The sequence below is a fragment of the Mytilus californianus genome, unplaced genomic scaffold (genome assembly GCF_021869535.1).
Source record: "Mytilus californianus isolate M0D057914Y unplaced genomic scaffold, xbMytCali1.0.p SCAF_11, whole genome shotgun sequence".
Taxonomy (NCBI): domain Eukaryota; kingdom Metazoa; phylum Mollusca; class Bivalvia; order Mytilida; family Mytilidae; genus Mytilus; species Mytilus californianus.
In genome coordinates this window covers 51,716,703-51,735,300 of record NW_026262593.1, presented here as the reverse complement: position 1 = coordinate 51,735,300, position 18,598 = coordinate 51,716,703, and the positions used below count along the sequence as shown (strand labels likewise).

Sequence of the window (18,598 nt, the reverse complement as noted above, 5' to 3'; positions counted from 1 at the left end):
ATTATTTTATCAAGTTCGGGCTGTAGCCGCCAGGAAAACAGAAAACAATGTATAATTATCAGACAGAGGTACAAAACATTTCGTCTTATTAGTGAATGCTTAGATCTCATAATACTAGGATAAGTTTTCCAAGTCAACTTTACTGATATGATTGTAACTGTCTATTTCTTTTTTTAAAATTAGTTTAAAATTTATGCAAAATGTATTCAATTTAAGGTTTGTTCTCCCTCAAGCAATCTTTCATTAGACGGTTTTGCCATTCTTGTACATTTATTTTTGCATCTAATGCTGATTCGTGGCTCTTCATTTTTTCCTACGGTTTTTGTAATCATTTAAATGTTGAGTCTCTTGTGCGCAATCTTAACATAAATGCTACTGCTCTTCGAAAACTGTTGCGAACTCTTGATTTTGATGTTTATTATGGTTCATCTTCATAGCTGAAATGTATTCAACTGTAATATAATATCCTATTCATACTATGTCTGAGAAAGAATAATGATGAGTTGAAATGAATAAAAGCACTTGTCAAACATTTGTTTTATATCTGCAACAAATACACAGAACACTTCACAATATCATCTTCAAATAATAAGCTTTTACGACTCGTCTGCATCCGAGTTACTATCACTACTACCGGCCTTGGGTGGAACATAATTTTCATCCAGGTCAATGTTTTTGTTATGGTCAAAGTCACGTTCATCAGTATTTGAATAACTGGGGGCTCTTTTAGGTGGAACGTAGATGCTTTTCAAGATTTTTTCTTCTGGCCAGCTCGTCATCTCAAATGCTCTGAGAACCCATTTGTTATGATCTTTATTGAGTTTATGAGTTCGTTTGTACTTGCATGGTTCTTCACATTTTCCGAATTTATATGAACCACATAAATGCAAATTGACACATTTCTTTGTACCAACTTTGCATCTTTCATGAAAATTATAGTCCTTACAAATGGATGGGAAATGGTTATTAAGGACCATTTTAATTTGGTTTTCGCTGAAATTCTCTAATCCAAATCGTACTATGAGTCGACTATTGTGCTGATTTGTAAAATCATGAGCTAGCCTGCAACCTTTGAAATTGCAATATACGTGTCTGACAAACCGACGACAAACGTGTAAGAAGCGACAATTGACATAATTACATTGTCCAGGGTATTGTCGATTATTATAAGGAGAACAAACGCCAGCGGTCTTTACATATGGTAATATGTATTCTATCTTTTCATTATTTTTGAAAATATGAAATTGCATCGTATGCTTTTCTAACCACCGTGGAATTTCTACAGAAGAAGGGAAAAGGTCACAATGTAATAAGAAATCTTCAAATGTGCAGCCATTTTCAAAGTTGGTGACGACAAATTTCAAAATTTCGTTTGCACTGACACTTTCGAAGTTGTATATATCCGTTCCACTTGGTTTCTGTGCTATGGCGTTCAGAACATTTTTGTTCTTTTTTCTGCGTTGTTTTTTATGTTTGCTTTCTTTTTCGTCATCTGCTGTTTGAATTTCTGCAAATAAATTGTGACAGTAGGACATTAGAAAAGAGATTAACTTAATAATGCATGCAATATATAAGAAACAAGCATGTCTTATAATAAACTGTCCATAAAAGAATTTGCATATTCAAAGTGTGTATGATTCTGTTTCACTACTATACATCTGGAAGAAATTTTTGAATATCCTACTGTTTAACAACATTTATGCCGGAGTGAACCGGGAGGAAATTTGCTCTCATAATGTTTTCTCAAGTAATTACGATTTATTCTCTTTAACTAGAATTTGAGAAGCATGAACAACTAGAAAGTTTTCCACGAGATTAACATCGTGTAATATGAATGAAAATATTCTCACGAGTACAGAATGTGTTACGTTGACTACCATCGGACATTGTTGAAATAAACTGCTGAAATCAAATTATATTCTAAATTAAAACAGTAAAATATTAAAAACATTTTAAGTAATGGTGATAACAGACAATTGACTTAAAACATAGAATTAAATTCTTATAGATTTAATTTTTTTTATGGTGTAAAATCATTAGACTTTATCGCTATTTTTGAATCTGCGGCACCTGATCCGAGTTTGTTTTTGCGACACTTGAACTATTGACGAAACTTTTGCATTGTGGCGTCAGACAATTTCTTTTGTTACGTCAATAATTTACGGGAACGTGTATAATATCTTGTAATGGCAAACAAAATGCAATTAGGTGTATAATCTCAACCCCTGTTTAATGTAAAGTTAGTAGTTGCATGCGGTTTCCGCTCACTCAATTTATAGAATAAATAAAAATACAACAGAACTAAATATTTCAAGGCTGTGATATTATTTAAAAGTATAAATATAATCTAGCACCTATTTTCAAGTTGTTCAATTGTAATAACTATACACGATCATCTTCCCCAAATTATATATTTATTTGACGAGACGATATTATGGTGAGAGAACCTTTATGTATAATGAAACTTAGTTTTGGAACTAACTGCTTTAAATTTATCATTTTAAAATGCAGGATGAGATCTTTTCGTAGTCACATATAATGTCAAGATATTATTATACACATAAATGTACTTTTTATCTGACTCAATGCTATTTGTCTATTTGTACTATATATGTGCTCTTGTATTCAGTGTAATGTTTCCCTATCTTTTACAGTAAAGCTATTGTATATGTATCATTGCCTTTAAAACATGTGTTAGTTTATATGTAGCTGTAGAAGACCACTTGGAGGATTAACTGTTTTGTTAACTGTGCTTATTTCTGAAAATAAAGAATTTATCATAATTGTCATTGTACAGTAGTACCTTTTTATCAGTGCTTCGTATGACTTTGCACAAACGTTTCAACCAACATAATTGATTCTCAGTTATAGGCCTTCTATGTTGTGTTTTATTGACTGTTGTTTGTCTTGTCGTCGTTTTTATTTTTCTTCAATGGATTGTTTATTACTATTTAAGTTTGGTCAGTAGAGCTCGCGTTATTAGAGTTTGAAGCTTTAATCTGATATAATCTGCTGGCTACTAGATTGATGATACTCTCGGGGAAGAAATGTTATGGAGTAAATGAACTGACTGGAAACAATTAGTCAGGTGCTGATTTGAAAAAAACTTTGCAATTTTATTTAATATTCAAATGAATTTACCACGGTATATCAAACTATTTTGCAACTGAATTAAGAAATTTCTCCTTGTGAATCCTATATATTTTTTTCAGATGCCGAAAAAGACACCAACTAATCTAAATACATTTCCCTAAGATGTATCCAATAGGATATGTGTTACAAAATTTCCATATGTCATGTATGTGATCACAGAATAAAAGTTCGAAAAAGAGAAAAGAAAACAACGACTAACGACGAACTGACGCAAAATTCTGAGAAAAACACATATATTCGACCTTTGAATAAATTAAATTAAAAAGTTTTGATATACACGTGTATCTGATTAAATCAAAACACAAAAATGACGAAAATGATCAATCCATTTCTAAAAGCTTACTTGGCGTCTGATTTCTAACAGGAGTAGATAGTTTCTCGGTATGATTATCACGACCTGTCGTCGATTGTTCAGTTACCATGTTGTAGTGTATTCTTTTTTTTGTCTCACAAAATTCATCCTTGAGTTTTGTTTTAGAAGTACCTGTACCTGAAAAAATGAAAAATAGAAACACTTTGAAACTGCAGTTATTTTTTTCTGGTATGCATTACATGAAATGCGTGTAATAATATATTTATAATACACACTTATTTGTATTCGTTTACTTCATTATAATAACTGATCATAAAGGGCATAAGCTGCAAATATCATATCATATCTACTGCAAAGCCCAACACTCTCAAATTCGACTTACAACAGACAAAAACGCATATCACAATTTCAATGTTTTATTGGAAACATGAACAATGCATCTAATCAACATCTTTTTACTCAAAACCATCTTATCAACTATTGACATGACATCCGAAGATTGCCGATGGCCATGTGCTCCCCATATGAATATGAATATATATATATATATATATATATAAGTACGTCTGAACCATTGACAACTCTACGAAAATTTTATCCATCGGATCACCAGTGATGGTGATACAAGGCTGAAAACACATTCTGTATATATAATTCGTCTAAATAACAGCCCAACAATGTTAGATCTGTAAATTTGCTGAAGCAAAATTTTTGTTCTTCCCTGGCCGGGATTCAAACTCATGCTACTTTCGTGGCACCAAATGGCCTTGCACTATGCCCGGCGGGCTAGACCACTCGACCACCTAGGCTCGACAAAATCAAGCTTTTGGTGGCTATACATAATCACTCTAAATATCAGCACAACAATGTTAAATCTGCAAATTTGCGGAAGCAAATTTTTGTTCTTCCCTCGCCGGGATTCGAACTCATGCTATTGAGATATCGAGACAACACCGCCTGCAATGTGTCAAGCGTTCTAGAACACTCGGTCACCTAGACTGAAAATATATATACATATTTAACAGATAAATATAGATATCATGTGCAATGGTGGATAATATATTTTTTAAGAGGCTGAATCAGTCAGCGAATTCGGTTTCTGTTTGATTCCTTTATTTATCCTTTTCAGCAGATATTCTATTTCAGATTTCTGAATATTTTGAGCACATGTGCTATCATCCGAAATGAGGCAACATTATAGGTTGCATACACCTGGATCAAAATGGTGTGTCTTTCATTAAAAAAAATGTATCAGCCAAGTTGTTAGGTTATTTTGACGATATTGAACTAAAACGATTGCAAATAACGAATTCGTATTCAATAATCCGTTTTTGTTAAACAAACAAAACAATATACCTCATTTTTAACTTATTTATTTACAATTTATTATACTGTTGAAGTCAAAGCTTATGTCACTGTAAGCATGGTTAGATTATATCTAACAATAATGAGAAAACCAACAAGTCATAGATAATCATGACTGTCTTAATTGCTTTTCCGAGTGAGGGGTGGGTAGTTTGAGGAATTTCAATTATATATTATTGTATCCAGTCTGAACAAACAGATTACGAAATGCCTCACTATTTCTCCTTTTCTCTATATTCCATGTTAAAATATTTTAACAAAAATAAACTCATTATAGATACCAGGACTTACAAGTCACCTAGAAAAAGGAGTCTAAAATGGCATAAGAAAAAAAAACTGATGTTAAATCCTGCATATTCTCAAAAAGTAAAATCACAAAAATACTGAACTCCGAGGAAAATTCAAAAAGGAAAGTCACTAATCAAACGGCAAAATCAAAAGCTCAAACACATCAAACGAATTTTCGTAACTGATGAAGTTGTTCAAAACAAAATCAAACAATCTAAGAATCTTAGACAATCAGTCTCGATACTGGATAACCATATATTTTTTTAGTGTCTACTTTTAAGTCTTTTTATGAAAATTGGGTCAGCAGTATTGACTGAAAAATTGATAGTGCCCTCGACTTCGTCTCGGACATTGTAAATAATTTTGTGAATACTACTGTCCCTTAGGCAGTCTATATATCACAAAAATGTCCTTTTAATAAGTAACTTTTGTAGAATTACATTGACCTTCACAACAAAAACAGTAATCAATTCAGCTGGATTCTGGTATTCTGAAAAAATAGCATATTATCGGTAATGGCAGACATTGTTTTGGATCATTTATACATTTTAAAATTAGTAACAATCTGTTAATTAGATGCAGTCTGTAGCGTCAGTGGTCGTTAATAGGGGTTAATGTTAAACGTGCGAATCAGTATAAATGTAGTTATCAATCAATCCAGTTAAATGCATGAAATATCTTACCCATTTCGAAGTGAGTCCTTAAACAGTAATAAATTTAAAACGTCTAGTTTAAAGTATATAAAGCTAATAACGATTTGCAGAAAATAGCTGTAATACGATACTTCTCTTTGAACCCTTCAAAGCTCTGCATAATTAATTAGACTTCATTGTATGAAAATTTTATATCTAACATTTTTAAAGATATAGAATAATATGTAAAGTGTTACATACTCTACTAAGGAAACACAATGGAAACAAGGCGATAACTATCAATTTATCTAACACTTAGTCATTGTGTCTCTTATTTAGATTACTATTTGAACACCCCAAACGAAAAAATTATGTTTTTGTTATTAATTAGATCATACTATTAGTGAGCTAAAACAACTACTCTTTACTGAGGTTATTACTTCAAATAAATTCATTTACTGAAGTCAGACGATTGTTAACCAGTTATTCATCAACCCTACAAGTACTACTAGCATTTCAAGGAATCGAACTTTTCTCGAGTTTTCGTCAATATGTAAACTATCGTTTTCCGAAAGCGGTGCATTGTTTGCTATCTATAGTCGGAGCAAGTTTCCACTCGAGTACGAGTATTGTCGTTCAATATTCGAAAACTTGTGTTCTAAAAATTCATTAGCGATAATTCGTGTCAATACACGAAACCTAAGTTGTATAATGTGTTTTCCCCCTTCAATATGTGAGGTTACAGTAATCATTATATCATATAGGGTATTATGGTGAACTCTATGAATATAACGTTCAACATGTGTAAGACTAAACAGATTCATTATTAAAATTCAACTATATAAATGATGAAGTATATTTATAAAGCGAAATATATAAGGTCTTGTACTTTTTTTACAAAAGGAAACTTTTGTATAATAACATTAACCTTCACAACAAATACAATAATTCATTCAGCTAGATTCTGGTATTCTGAAAAATAGCTTATTATCGGTAATGGCAGACACTGTTTTTGTTTCATTTATACATTATAAAACAGTAACAATCTGTTAATAAGATACAGTCTGTATCATTAGCGGTCGTTAATAGTGGTTAATATCAAACATGCGAATCAGTATAAATGTAGTTATCAATCAATCCAGTTAAATGCATACAATATCTAATTCATTTCAAAGTGAGTCTTTAAACAGTAATAAATTTAAATCGTCTAGTTTAAAGTATATAAAGCAAACAACGATTTTCAGAAAAAAGCTGCAATACGATACTTCTCTTGAATCCTTCAAAGCTCTGCATAAATTAATAAGACTTCATTGTATGAAAATTTTATATCTAACATGTTTAAAGAGATAAAATAATATGTAAAGGGTTACGTACTCTAATAAGGAAGCACAATGGAAACAAGGCGATAAATATCATTTCATTTAACACTTAGTCATTGTGTCTCTAATTTAAATTACTATTTGAACACCCCAAATTAATAAAATTACGTTTTTGTTATTAAGTAGATCATACTATTAGTGAGCTGAAACAACTACATATTACTCTTTACTGAGGTTATTACTTCTAATAAATTTATTTTCTGAAGTCAGTCGATTGTTAACCTGTTATTCAACAACCCTACAAGTACTACTAGCATTTCAAGGAATCGAACTTTTCTCGAGTTTTCGTCAATATGTAAACTATCGTTTTCCGAAAGCGGTGCATTTTTTGCTATCTATAGTCGGAGCAAGTTTCCACTCGAGAACGAGTATGTATAATATGTCCCCCCCCCTTTATTTTGTTAGTTTATAATTATGTGAGGTTACAGTGATCATTATATCATTTAAGGTATTATGGCGAACGCTATGAATATACCGTTCAACATTTGTAAGACTAAAAAGATTCATAATTAAAATTTAAATATATAAATAATGTAGTATATTTATAAAGCAAAATATATAAGGTCTTGTACTTTTGTTTACAAAAGGTAAGAGAAATAAAAGACAAATATTTAAAAAATCAAAGATGTTAAATACTGATAAAAGTTAAAGCTTTTAAACATAACATAAGTTTTATTCTTTTGATATTTATAATTCTAAACTTTCTAATCTTGAACCATGTTATCGAAAACTCGTGTCAATACCCGAAAACAAAATTGTAGTATATCTTGATTAATGATAAAGCTTGATTATTGTAAACACAAATCAGTTACTTCATTTATATGATTTTAAGCTTTTACATAAAATAACACCATTACCAACTTAATCCCAATTTATTATTCTTTTACGTGTGTATGAAATAACAAATCTATTTATTTTTAAAAATTTACCTGTGATAATATAAACGTCACAAAAAATACGTCACTTTTTGTGACATTGATCCATTCATGTCACGCGCAGTTTATTTCGTTTGTGGTGTCCTGGTGTGCTGTCGTAAATTCGTGGGAGGTGACCGTTGTTATTCTGTGGTTTACATGTTGTAATGAACTGTTATATTATTTATTTATGTATTTCTCTGTGCTGAGTGTTCTTGCATTTGTTTGTACTGTATTCCTGTCACGTAGTGTTGTCATTTTAGCGGTATTTTTAACATTGCCATATAAGCGGGAGTTTTGGCTAGCCATAAAACCAGGTAGTTGTTATCTACAGTTCGTTTCTATGTATGTTGGCGTTTGCTTTTGTTGTAGTCCAGTGTTTCTGTTGCTCTGTTGTTTTCCCCTAATAGTTGATGTGTTTCCCTCGGTTTTAGTTTGTTTCTCGGGTTTATTTTTGCTTAATCGAATTATGACTATTGAACAGCAGTATACTACTGTTGCCTTTATTGATTGTTTGTATTTTTGGGGGATTACTTATCGCATTGGATGTATTATTTCAAAACACGATGAATAAACGTTTGACATTTTAAAAAATAACAAGAGGCTTATTAGAGTCTGAATCGGTCATCTGGTAAAGATATGCATTTTGATATTTTTTTTGATCTGTGTTGCTATCAGTAATGTTATTCACGTAGATCATGTACTGTTGATTATATTTGTACTCATCTTTTTTTTTATAATTTTCGAGATAATCTTTAAAAGAAAAGAATTAGAATTAGTCACAAATCGTCATTTTAGGACAAAAACTCCTTATGGAGTCAGTAATCCAATTGTTTCAGTCATTTAGATTTTTTTTTAGCTCTTCTATAGCTGATCACTTTTGCTGCTTACATATTCTACCAACTTTAATAGTTCTCAAGAAAATTTGCAAAATTATAAAAATTAGTCAAAAAAATATTTTTAATGGCAACAATTCCTAAAAGGACTTATCCAATGGCTTTGATCATATTGGTTTTTTGTAGATCCTGTGTTTGTGAACATTTTTGCTGTATTCAATTTATTTCTCGCCAATGACGAAAGTCGCAATATTCTAGACATAGGAATTACGGCGGTGTACATTATTTGTTTACAATTTTATATTTAAGAAGGTTAAAGACCTGGATGCTTCATACACTGTATGCAGATACCTTATGTTTCGAAGTTTCCTTCGTCATATGTCCATTGTCTTTGACCTAATTTTCATGATTTAGCCTTTACTTGAAAAAAAAAATGTGAATTTCTCACTTATTAAGAGTAACAGGATAACTATATTTGGTATATGGGGTTCCTTGCAACGTTTACTTTTCCGTCAAACAGGGTTCATCTGACTTCGACCGCATTTCATGGATCAGTGATCAAGATTTAAATTGGGTGATTAGGTCCGTTTTCATGGTTCTTTGGTCAGTGTTAAGTTTTTGTGTTTTGGTCTGTTTTTTAAGTACTATAAGCAGTAGGTCAAATATATTTGGTGTATAGAATAACGTTTAGGTGTACAGGTCTGTCTGTCAGATGTCATCTGGCCTTGACCTTATTTTTAAGGTTCATTGGTCAATTTAAGTATTGTGTTTGATCTTTTTTTTAATTACCTTAAGCAATAGGTCAACTATATTTGGTGTATGAAATAATTGCAAGGTGTAAACGTCTGTCTGACAGGATTTATCTGACCTTGACCTCATAGTCATGGATCATTAAAATTGTTAAGTCTACGTGATTCTTGTAGTAAAACTTTTATCTTTAGTCAGTAAAGCAGGCTAGCATTTTCATGCACCGGTCCTAAGTCAGGAGCCTGTTGTTCAGTGGTTGTCGTTTGTTGGTGTGATTCATAAGTGTTTATCTTTTTTCTTTTTATATATAGGTTAGACCGTTGGTTTTCCTGTTTGAATTGTTTTTTTTTTTAAATTTTAAATTTTAAACATATTTTATTAATAATCACCTGTTACATCAACCCTAAGTTGCCCAGGGAAGCAACAATGGGGGCCCCGATTTTTACAAGCTCATTTGTCGGGGAAAAAGCAAATAAGACACATTATTAATAATTAACATCTATCTTTATAAATATCATCTATCTTTGTACAAATAACATGTAGTATAATCTATCTATATATTTTTAATATCACACCAAATATAATCATTTGAATAAAGTATTCATTCTATCGGGTTTTTTTCCCTCAAAAGAGCTACCTGTATTTATTAGGCAGTTTCAATTTTATAGCACTTCACTCCGTTCTTTTGTTATGTTAATTTCTATTACATTAAATTTCTGGTCGAGTGATCTTTTGCCACGTGCTACTCGTTAAAAATTAACTTAAAAGAAGATTAATGTGTAGTTCTTTCATAAAAATTGGATTTAATTGTTAACTTTTTACACATTCTGACTTGGATGAATAGTTATATCATTGGCAATCATACCACATCTTCTTATTTATAAAGACATTTACGCGTATGCACTCTTGTTACTTATTTTATTGTTCTTGAGATGAGTGGCATTAAAAATCGTCTTTAAGGACATAAAATCCATAAGGAGTCATCCAGTGGTTTTTTCACTTGTTTTGTTTTAAGTGCAGGCGGATCTTTACATTCTGAGTATTTTTACCCGATCAGATTTTCTTTATCTAACATGAAAATGAATGCATTTTACCTTTATGTTCTATTTTAGCCATATGCACTTCCCAAGTCTAATTGAAATAGAATAAGTAGTTTCAGCAGAGAAGAATTTTGAAAGGAAGACGACTGACACAATAAAAAGAAAAAACATCGCCGTTAAAGGCTATAACACCTTTAGTGGTCCAATCAATTTGGGTTTTTAAGATCTTGCACTTAATAAAGCGTTTTGATAATCTTGATTTGCATTAAATATTCGAATTTTATTTCGAACACTTTTTGAAATTGACCAAGTATTTTTTTTAACATCTTTATTAAATTGAATTTTAATTTTTTTCATCGAATATTCTGTTTATCTGAATAATTTCATTCTTATAATTTCATCGGTTATAATACCTCCTTCAATTTGCGAAATGCCTCGATTCTTTTATTAGAAGTAGAAGCTCAACTCAAACACAATCCCAATATTTATATGTTTGTATTTCTTGTAAATAGCTCTTTTCATCATTCACTTTAATGTTTATTTGGTTTTCGCTCTTCTCGTTACATAACAATTGCAATTTACCAAGTGTATCTTATTCCTGATTGTGTTATTTCTAAATAGTTTGATTGTGCATGGCAGGTGATGTATTTCGTGACAGATGTACTTGCTCTCACTTCATTTGGAGTTCACGGGATTCCATCAGTTGTTTCTCATTGTTTGCAAATACTAATTAACCATATACTAAAGGGATTTACGAATTAATAACACTGGTCAACTATTATTGTCTCTTAAATCTATTTACTTAAATCTAAACTTAACAATGAATATAACACTTATTAATGTTTGATCGTCCGTAGCATTGGTCAAATAACTTTAAACAAAAAAGTGGAACAAAAGATACCAAGGAGACATTCAAAACTCACAAGTCAGTCGAAGAAGGTCTGACAACACCATGGCAAAAAACAAACAACAACATAAAGACAAATAATTCTACAAAAACTACATAAAAGATATAAAGACTGAGCAGAATGAACCTCAACAAAAACTGGGGTGTTCTTATGAGCTCTAGAAGGATTAGCAAATCCTGCTCCTCTAGTGGCATCCGTTATGTAAAAAAGCATCTTGATGGTCTAGATGAAGCTTAGCATTTGTGGTTTTGGTACCTGGTCTTGCGATCAAAAGGTTATAAAACTGTCCACTAAGCATTCGTCATTTAATAGCATTACACATGAAGAAATAATTTATTTGAATAGGCTTCATGATCTTTGTTGTATTGTAACCTAGATTTCGAAAAACCTGACAGAATGAAGATCAGTTAATGCTTAAAAGCCGAAGTCTTACCATATGTACATGTTCTTGTCTTGGACATCCATGTAAATATACTGCTGCACATAAATTAAACATTAATCAATCAATTTAAGGAACATGTATGTTTTTTTATGTTAAGCATCCGTGCAGCAATCAATTAATCATTCAAATCATTTTACATCATTTTTTTGTCATTCAGTTAAATTTGAACAGACAATGATATTAATTTATTTATTAAAAAAAAAAAAAAAAAAAAAATATGTTATGTGATCAAATAAAAATGTCCTATTAACATTAATCAATTTCGCGCAAGCATATAACTTTTTGAAAACAAAACGCACATCATTGTTACATATACAATATTGATACATAGTTATATAATATGAAATATAACAGAATCAACTTCAAAAACAAACAAAAGAAGCAAGCTGTGCACATTCATTTCATTTGTATTATAATATGATTGATTACAGGAAAAGTAATCAATTTGCACTGATAAACATTTGATCTGGCCCTTGAATTAAAAAGTTAATAAAGTTTTTTTTTAAATTCAAAATCACAATAGGCTTCAAAGATATAAACCTTTTTTAAATATATATTTGAAGTTTCTCATGAATGAAATATAGATCAAGCACCATAATGATTACATCAATGTTGTTATTCATAAAAAGTTTAGATTGATGAATTATATATATATATTTATACATATACAATGAGCTGCATTTTTTTTTATCTGCATCCGATTTCACTTTGAAAGTTGCACGCCCGATGAAGCTAGTTTGTCTAGCGAAATATTGTGTTTAATTTTATCGCATTGTAAATAATTTTCAACATTTTTATACTTACATTCTAAATAGAATGTTGACATAACATTGGTAGGCAATTCATATTGATACACACATATATATTTATACCCCGATTGGTTTGTAAGTAATGGACATAAATCATATTACAGAGAAAATGCCCAACTGTGAAAAAAGAAACTAGAGGCTCTCAAGAGCCTGTGTCGCTCACCTGTATATACTGTTTTTTGAAATCATGTAAAATAAGGTTACAATCATAATAAATAGTATTCAGTATCCTGATAATGATCGAGGCCAAGTTTGGTTAAATATATTTGGCCCAGTAGTTAAATCAAAAGCAGGTCATCATATTTTAGTCTTATAATAGTTACTGAAAATCCCTTATCATTATTTGAATTAGTTTTCAAGTTGGTACCATTTGAAATTATTTCCCGTAAACTTCTATAGTAAATCCCTATGTACTATGTTTAGCCATGGCGGCCATGTATGTTGGATGACAGGGTCATCGGATACATTTTACAATCAAGATACCCTATTAACAATTGTGGCTACGTTTAATTCTATTTGGCCCAGTAGATTAAGTTGAGAAGATTTTACGAAAAATTGACTATAAACTCCTTAAGGAGTCAATTGACAATTTTGGTTATAATGATTTATTTGTAGATCGTACTTTGCTGAACATTATTGCTGTTTACAGTTTATCTCTATCTATAATAATATTCACGATAATAACCAAAAACTGCACACTTTCCTTAAAACTACCAATTCAGGGGCAGCAACCTAACAACGGATGTATAACTAGATGCAGTTATTTCTGCACTTTTGCTCTTGAATCTACTTTTGTATTTCATGAATATTCGTATCTACTTCTTATACATTTTTTGCAAGGAACATTGGCTTCATCTTAGATTATAACCATATATTGTTAGGTATTATAGGTATTAGACTCAACATCTTAATACTATTGTTTGTTTTATAGGTATTAGACTCAACATCTTAATACTATTGTTTGTTTTAGCCTAGGCAATGTGGGCAGATACTTTATAAAATAAATACACCATATAAATGTACAAACAAAGAGTTTTCATAAAGTTTTGAATACAATCTAACTTACAACAAAATGTAAAAATCTAACTATAAGAAACATAATTTTGAAACTCTCGTTATATAATTTCCACTTTTTTACTTTAATGACATACTTTATTACTTCTCAATATTAACAACAACATAAAATCAATGCATTATTTTTTAGACAAATAATTCTACAAAAACTACATAAAAGATATAAAGACTGAGCAGAATGAACCTCAACAAAAACTGGGGTGTTCTTATGAGCTCTAGAAGGGATTAGCAAATCCTGCTCTTCTAGTGGCATCCGTTATGTAAAAAAGCATCTTGATGGTCTAGATGAAGCTTGGCATTTGTGGTTTTGGTGCCTGGTCTTGTCCATCAAAATGTTATAAAACTGTCCACTAAGCATTCGTCATTTAATAGCATTACACATGAAGAAATAATTTATTTGAATAGGCTTCATGATCTTTGTTGTATTGTAAACTAGATTTCGAAAAACCTGACAGAATGAATGTCAGTTAATGCTTAAAAGCCGAAGTCTTACCATATGTATATGTTCTTGTCTTGGACATCCATGTAAATATACTGCTGCACATAAATTAAACATTAATCAATCAATTTAAGGAACATGTATGTTTTTTTATGTTAAGCATCCGTGCAGCAATCAATTAATCATTCAAATCATTTTACATCATTTTTGTCATTCAGTTAAATTTGAACAGACAATGATTTTAATTTATTTATTAAAAAAAAAAAAAAAAAAAAAATATATTATGTGATCAAATAAAAATGTCCTATTAACATTAATCAATTTCGCGCAAGCATATAACTTTTTGAAACCAAAACGGATACATTGTTACATATACAATATTGATACATAGTTATATGATATGAAATATAACAGAATCAACTTCAAAAACAAACAAAAGAAGCAAGCTGTGCACATTCATTTCATTTGTATTATAATATGATTGATTACAGGAAAAGTAATTAATTTGCACGGATAAACATTTGATCTGACCCTTGAATTAAAAAGTTAATAAAGGTTTTTTTTTTTAATTCAAAATCACAATAGGCTTCAAAGATATAAACCTTTTTTAAATAAATATTTGAAGTTTCTCATGAATGAAATATAGATCAAGCACCAAAATGATTACATCAAGGTTGTTATTCATAAAAAGTTTAGATTGATGAATTATATATATATATTTATACATATACAATGAGCTGCATTTTTTTTTATCTGCATCCGATTTCACTTTGAAAGTTGCACGCCCGATGAAGCTAGTTTGTCTAGCAAAATATTGTGTTTAATTTTATCGCATTGTAAATAATTTTTAACATTTTTATATTTACAAACTAAATAGAATGTTGACATAACATTGGTAAGCAATTCATATTGATACCCACATATATATTAATACCCGGATTGGTTTGTAAGCAATGGACATAAATCATATTACAGAGAAAATGCCCAACTGTGAAAAAAGAAACTAGAGGCTCTCAAGAGCCTGTGTCGCTCACCTGTATATACTGTTTTTTGAAATCATGTAAAATAAGGTTACAATCATAATAAATAGTATTCAGTATCCTGATAATGATCGAGGCCAAGTTTGGTTAAACATATTTGGCCCAGTAGTTAAATCAAAAGCAGGTCATCCTATTTTAGTCTTACAATAGTTACTGAAACCCCCTTATCATTATTTGAATTAGTTTTCAAGTTGGTACCATTTGAAATTATTTTTTTTACAATTTTCCCGTAAACTTCTATAAAAAATCCCTATTCACTATGTTAAGCCATGGCGGCCATGTATGTTGGATGACAGGGTCATCGGATACATTTTACAATCAAGATACCCTATTAACAATTGTGGCTACGTTTAATTCTATTTGGCCCAGTAGATTAAGTTGAGAAGATTTTACGAAAAATTGACTATAAACTCCTTAAGGAGTCAATTGACAATTATGATCATAATGATTTATTTGTAGATCGTACTTTGCTGAACATTATTGCTGTTTACAGTTTATCTCTATCTATAATAATATTCACGATAATAACCAAAAACTGCAAAATTTCCTTAAAACTACCAATTCAGGGGCAGCAACCTAACAACGGATGTATAACTAGATGCAGTTATTTCTGCACTTTTGCTCTTGAATCTACTTTTGTATGTCATGAATATTCGTATCTACTTCTAATACATTTTTTGCAAGGAACATTGGCTTCATCTTAGATTATAACCATATATTGTTAGGTATTATAGGTATTAGACTCAACACCTTAATACTATTGTTTGTTTTATAGGTATTAGACTCACCATCTTAATACTATTGTTTGTTTTAGCCTAGGCAATGTGGGCAGATGCTTTATAAAATAAATACACCATATAAATGTACAAACAAAGAGTTTTCATAAAGTTTTGAATACAATCTAACTTACAACAAAATGTAAAAATCTAACTATAAGAAACATAATTTTGAAACTCTCTTTATATAATTTCCACTTTTTTACTTTAATGACATACTTTATTACTTCTCAATATTAACAACAACATAAAATCAATGCATTATTTTTTTTTACCAAAAACTCAAATGAATTATTTCATGGTAGTCATGATAATAATATAAGTATGTTAAATACTAAAAATTCTCAACCACAGCGCATTTAATCTTTTAAACCTGATAATTTGCTTTTTGTAAAGTCTCATCGATAAACTTGTATAAACATTCAAGAGACACAAAATTTGTGTTTTTATTGTGCTGTAGGTTATCAAATAGGGCTATGAAAGTCACTCACAACTTGGAACCTGCAAAACGTTATTGTACGATCTTTTATTTTTAACATATAAAGGTAGAAATCATAATTGGAGCCTGTCTAAAATTTGTTGAATGAATTTCCAAAATTTAGATTCGAAAGAAAATTAAATTCAGCACTATGAAACACTTGCATCTTTTGGGAAAATGTCGGTGGAAAACGCTTCTATTGAAATGAATTTGGACAAGTAGGAAAAAACCACACTTAATCCACAGCAACCACCATATATTTTAAAGGTAATTTTGCATACAGCAAATAGACATACAACCTTAAATGACCATGACCCATGTAAAAATATAGTACTTTACCTGTCACATTCAAATTGGTAGTATAACCCTTGTCATAATTGAAGTCCATCATACTATTAATAATTGATAAATCAAAAGATGTGGTACGATTGCTATTGAGTCAACTATAATCTCCAAAAATAACAATGGAAAAGGATGTTAACAATCCCATTTAGACAAACAAAATTTAGGCAATACATATTATGAGATTGAAATGAACTTTTACTATATCATGCTTATCAATAGTGGAAAACAAAAGAGATTTTGCATATCAATTCACAACACGATATCCGTAAATGCAATTGAAAACCCAAAGCAATGGAATATTGTTTTTTTTTAATCTAAAATTATTTCTTGAAAAAAATTTGGCCTTATTGGACATTTGGACTGTCAATGTTTGATATATGCCAGTCAAAAACACACTGAAACAACAAATGCTATATATTTCAAATTTTTATCTGTCAAATGATCTAAACTGACAATTTTCAAGAACTCTGAAATTTAATATGAGTCAAATTCAATTCAATACTATTATGACACACTAAAATTTGAATGACCAACTATTGTCTGAAACAGAATATTTTGTCTGTCATAGTAAACTTTAACAAACAATTATAATCTGTAACCATATTAACAGGAAATTTAGTTGTTAGTAATCAACTTTAACAAAGAGTAAACTCATTTACTCCTGTCAAATATCAAATCATGTTTTACCAGACAAAATACATAGGATTTCATTAATGATTTAAGACGATTCCACATGCTATTTGAAAATCAGTTCACATTTTTTATGTTTTTCTCTGACGTCATATATGTATCTAAGTTAGGATATTGATAGCATATTTATATATAAAACCTGGAAACAAAATCCTTCGTCAAAATTATGAAAAGTTTACTTCCAACGGAAATTTTAGCAGCAATTTTGTTTACTGAACAACACATGTATCTTCATTTAAACGTGCTTTCAAAGCTACTGAGGATTTTCCTGCACTTCCATCAGACGACTTAGGGAAACTTTGTATTGTGGAAGGTTTCGGAGCAGTAATGGTTTGATCCACTGGAGGCATTGCTTCTCTGTACATAATTAGGTATTCAGGATAACACTGATTTCTGTCAAACACAACAAAGATTTGAGGATCTTGATCTTTATCCACACAGGAATCATACAACTTATGTACCTTTCCAGGGATTTCTGGAGGTCGACGGAGGGAAGGATTTCCTGTTGTAAACTGCCCAACCAAAACTTTGGCTCTAAACATGAATCGAATATCTGTAGGTAAATCTGCTTTTGTATAACTATGGCTCATTTTAGCAAGAACAGCAAAGTAGGAACCTTCCCCATATACAGTAGCAATGCGACCACTTGTTCTAAAGTCAAAATTATTAGTACAAATACCACGGCATGCATCCAACGAATCTGTGCCGTGGAATAAATCTCTCTCGTTAATACTTTGACCACGACCGTCTTTTTCTGCATCAGCTAAAATGAGCTTCTTCTTTCTGAGGTATAAAAGATAACAGTTGATAAGTTCCTATGTACATGTTATGCAAACTGTATATGTATATAGAATGTAATAATTTTGAGTTATTTTTGCATCAGGTTTGCGGATTGGGTTCACAAAGATGCAGTCATATCTTTGTGGTGGT

At 30.6% G+C, this 18,598-nt stretch overlaps 2 protein-coding genes across 2 annotated transcripts in view; both read right to left on the bottom strand.

Moving 5' to 3' along the window:
- Positions 1 to 596: 596 nt before the first annotated feature.
- LOC127719237 (uncharacterized) lies at positions 597 to 5,935 on the bottom strand. Its single transcript, XM_052225254.1, has 3 exons — positions 5,803 to 5,935; positions 3,497 to 3,643; positions 597 to 1,507 (listed from the first exon to the last, which is right to left on the bottom strand). Exons 1-3 carry the CDS (start codon positions 5,804 to 5,806, stop codon positions 597 to 599), a joined length of 1,062 nt encoding a protein of 353 aa, XP_052081214.1. The 5' UTR covers positions 5,807 to 5,935.
- Positions 5,936 to 12,187: 6,252 nt separating this feature from the next.
- LOC127720283 (protein mono-ADP-ribosyltransferase PARP11-like) overlaps positions 12,188 to 18,598 on the bottom strand; it is a 28,302-nt gene continuing 21,891 nt past the window's right edge. Inside the window, exon 7 of the mRNA XM_052226795.1 lies at positions 12,188 to 18,451. Within this exon, the coding sequence (XP_052082755.1) occupies positions 17,878 to 18,451 (574 nt within the window). The 3' untranslated portion in view covers positions 12,188 to 17,877. The remainder of the gene's footprint in view (positions 18,452 to 18,598) is intronic.